The sequence below is a fragment of the Phytophthora parasitica genome (assembly GCF_000247585.1).
Source record: "Phytophthora parasitica INRA-310 unplaced genomic scaffold supercont2.227, whole genome shotgun sequence".
NCBI classification, from domain to species: domain Eukaryota; phylum Oomycota; class Peronosporomycetes; order Peronosporales; family Peronosporaceae; genus Phytophthora; species Phytophthora nicotianae.
The window spans coordinates 1-1,878 of record NW_008649213.1 but is presented as its reverse complement, the minus strand read 5'-3'; the positions used below and the strand labels follow the sequence as shown (position 1 = coordinate 1,878).

General features: G+C 46.9%; 2 protein-coding genes across 2 annotated transcripts; one reads left to right on the top strand and one right to left on the bottom strand.

Moving 5' to 3' along the window:
• Positions 1-184: 184 nt before the first annotated feature.
• PPTG_24788 (hypothetical protein) lies at positions 185-337 on the bottom strand (the record flags this gene model as incomplete). Its single annotated transcript, XM_008918543.1, has 1 exon — positions 185-337. The coding sequence occupies one exon, from the start codon at positions 335-337 to the stop codon at positions 185-187; it is 153 nt and encodes a 50-aa protein (XP_008916791.1).
• Positions 338-566: 229 nt separating this feature from the next.
• Positions 567-1,690, top strand: PPTG_19914 (hypothetical protein). Its single transcript, XM_008918542.1, has 2 exons — positions 567-582; positions 664-1,690. Exon 2 carries the CDS (start codon positions 710-712, stop codon positions 1,544-1,546), a length of 837 nt encoding a protein of 278 aa, XP_008916790.1. The 5' UTR covers positions 567-582; positions 664-709; the 3' UTR covers positions 1,547-1,690.
• Positions 1,691-1,878: the final 188 nt, after the last annotated feature.

Here is a 1,878-nt window from a genome sequence, read left to right as displayed (position 1 = left end):
AATCGCCATCATACAAATCCAAGTCATTAGGAAGTCTTTTCTTACCACATGTCATGATCTTATTTCGTACTTAAACGGGTCAGTATACGGTATTGTAAACGCTGGGCGATTTGGGGGAGGTTCATTCAAAGAACCGCCCATGGAAATTTTGAGAAGAACTCACAATATACTGTCGAAAAAGAACCTACGTAGTTTGGGCCAAGAACAACGCGCAAGCGTCGCACAGTTGATAGAAAAAAGAGATAGTCCAAAGCAAAAAGGTGACAGAGTAACCTGACGTCTTGCCCACGAACGGAGCACTCTTTAGATCCTCCGTGGTGTAATTTACAGTGATCATGCTGTAGCATATCACTGAAAGTGATTCCGCTCACTTGTACTATTTGCAGTTATAGTTTTTGTTAGCATGACTTTGTCAAAATTTAGCAATTTCTTAAGAAATACTAATGGAAAGAGTAGCTGTCCTGGACACAAAGGTTGCTGATTTTAACGTAATGCCATAGTACCATGAATCTGGTACATATTTTTCACTTGAAGAATGTATCGCCAGGTGCTCATTTAAAGTTTCCGAACGAACGCCTTCAAGTACGTTGCGGTGCATTGTCGCGTTCTCTCTAACTGCCCATATTCAGTGACGACGAACTGACTTCCGCACTTGTAAAGCAGACAAGAAGCGCCCAAGTGCACATCGACATCGATACGGTCTCGCATAATGTCCTGGCAGTCACTTACAGGTCACAAGCGTCGGATCCCTGACGAGTGGGTGCAGCAACAGACTCCAGTTCGCCACCGCCGAATTCAACATTGCCAAGGCAACAACCAGCAAATTGAAGATGGGAACTGTGGAAATCAAACCGGAAAAGGAAAATCTGGCACCTTTCTCCTCAGCAGTCCTACGGATGTGTCAGACGCCGCTGCGGTGCAACAAATTCGCGCCAAACAGGCCAAAGCCAACGGTCTGCCAAATCTTTCGCTGTCACCTGCAGCAGAACTAGTTGTGACAGAAGCTGATCGAGTGGCGAAAGATGAAGAAGCCTCAGAACTGGAAGAGGACGTCGAAGCCGGAGCCTTGACTCCACGCCCCACAATACCTCGACGCACTGTTCCACGTCCTCCGCTGAGTCGCCGACGAGCTGTTGGGGTGAACCGCGCGAGATTTGGTGTAGGTATCGTCCGATGTCGCAACTGGAAACTCAATGAGGAGGATACCGAAACCGAGGACGAAAGCTCGGAATCTTCGCCACTAAGAGAAAACTCAAAGGCTGCCAAGTTTTTGACAAATTGTGGATACTCGGAAGATTGTGATAGTGAGAAGCTGGAAGACAAAGTTAGCGCGTCAGTGTTGCCCATTGATCCGACCCTTGCTTGCTTCGATCGCAGCTTTAGTGAAGACCAGTGGCAACTGCGTTCGCCCTCTCCAGATGAGAAATTTGTTCCTGAAAACTCGTGTTGTGGTGCCACGACAGTTGAAAATACTGAGTGTGGATCTGATATATGCAAGCCCACACCGATTCACGCTGTACATGTTGAAAGCACTTCAAAATATTGACAAAAACTTCGAGATAATATTTACTACAGTTTGCCGTCGTATCCGAGAAATAACGCGGTCGAGAAATCGACCATTGCGTCGTGCAATCGCTTCTGTAAAGCAACAATTTTGCCACGTGCCAGATAAAATTCTTTTCGTGATGGCAATTCGTTTATTGCTTTTTTGAAGTGCAGCTCCGCGCCAGCCATGTCGCCACTGCGAGCAAGTGCCACCGCTTTATTTGCATACGCGTAGCTGCAGTGTGGCAAAAGTGAAATTGCCGTGTCAAAATGAACGAGAGCGTTAGCCACATCGCTGAGACTTAAGCAAACCACGCCGAGATTGAGATGTGC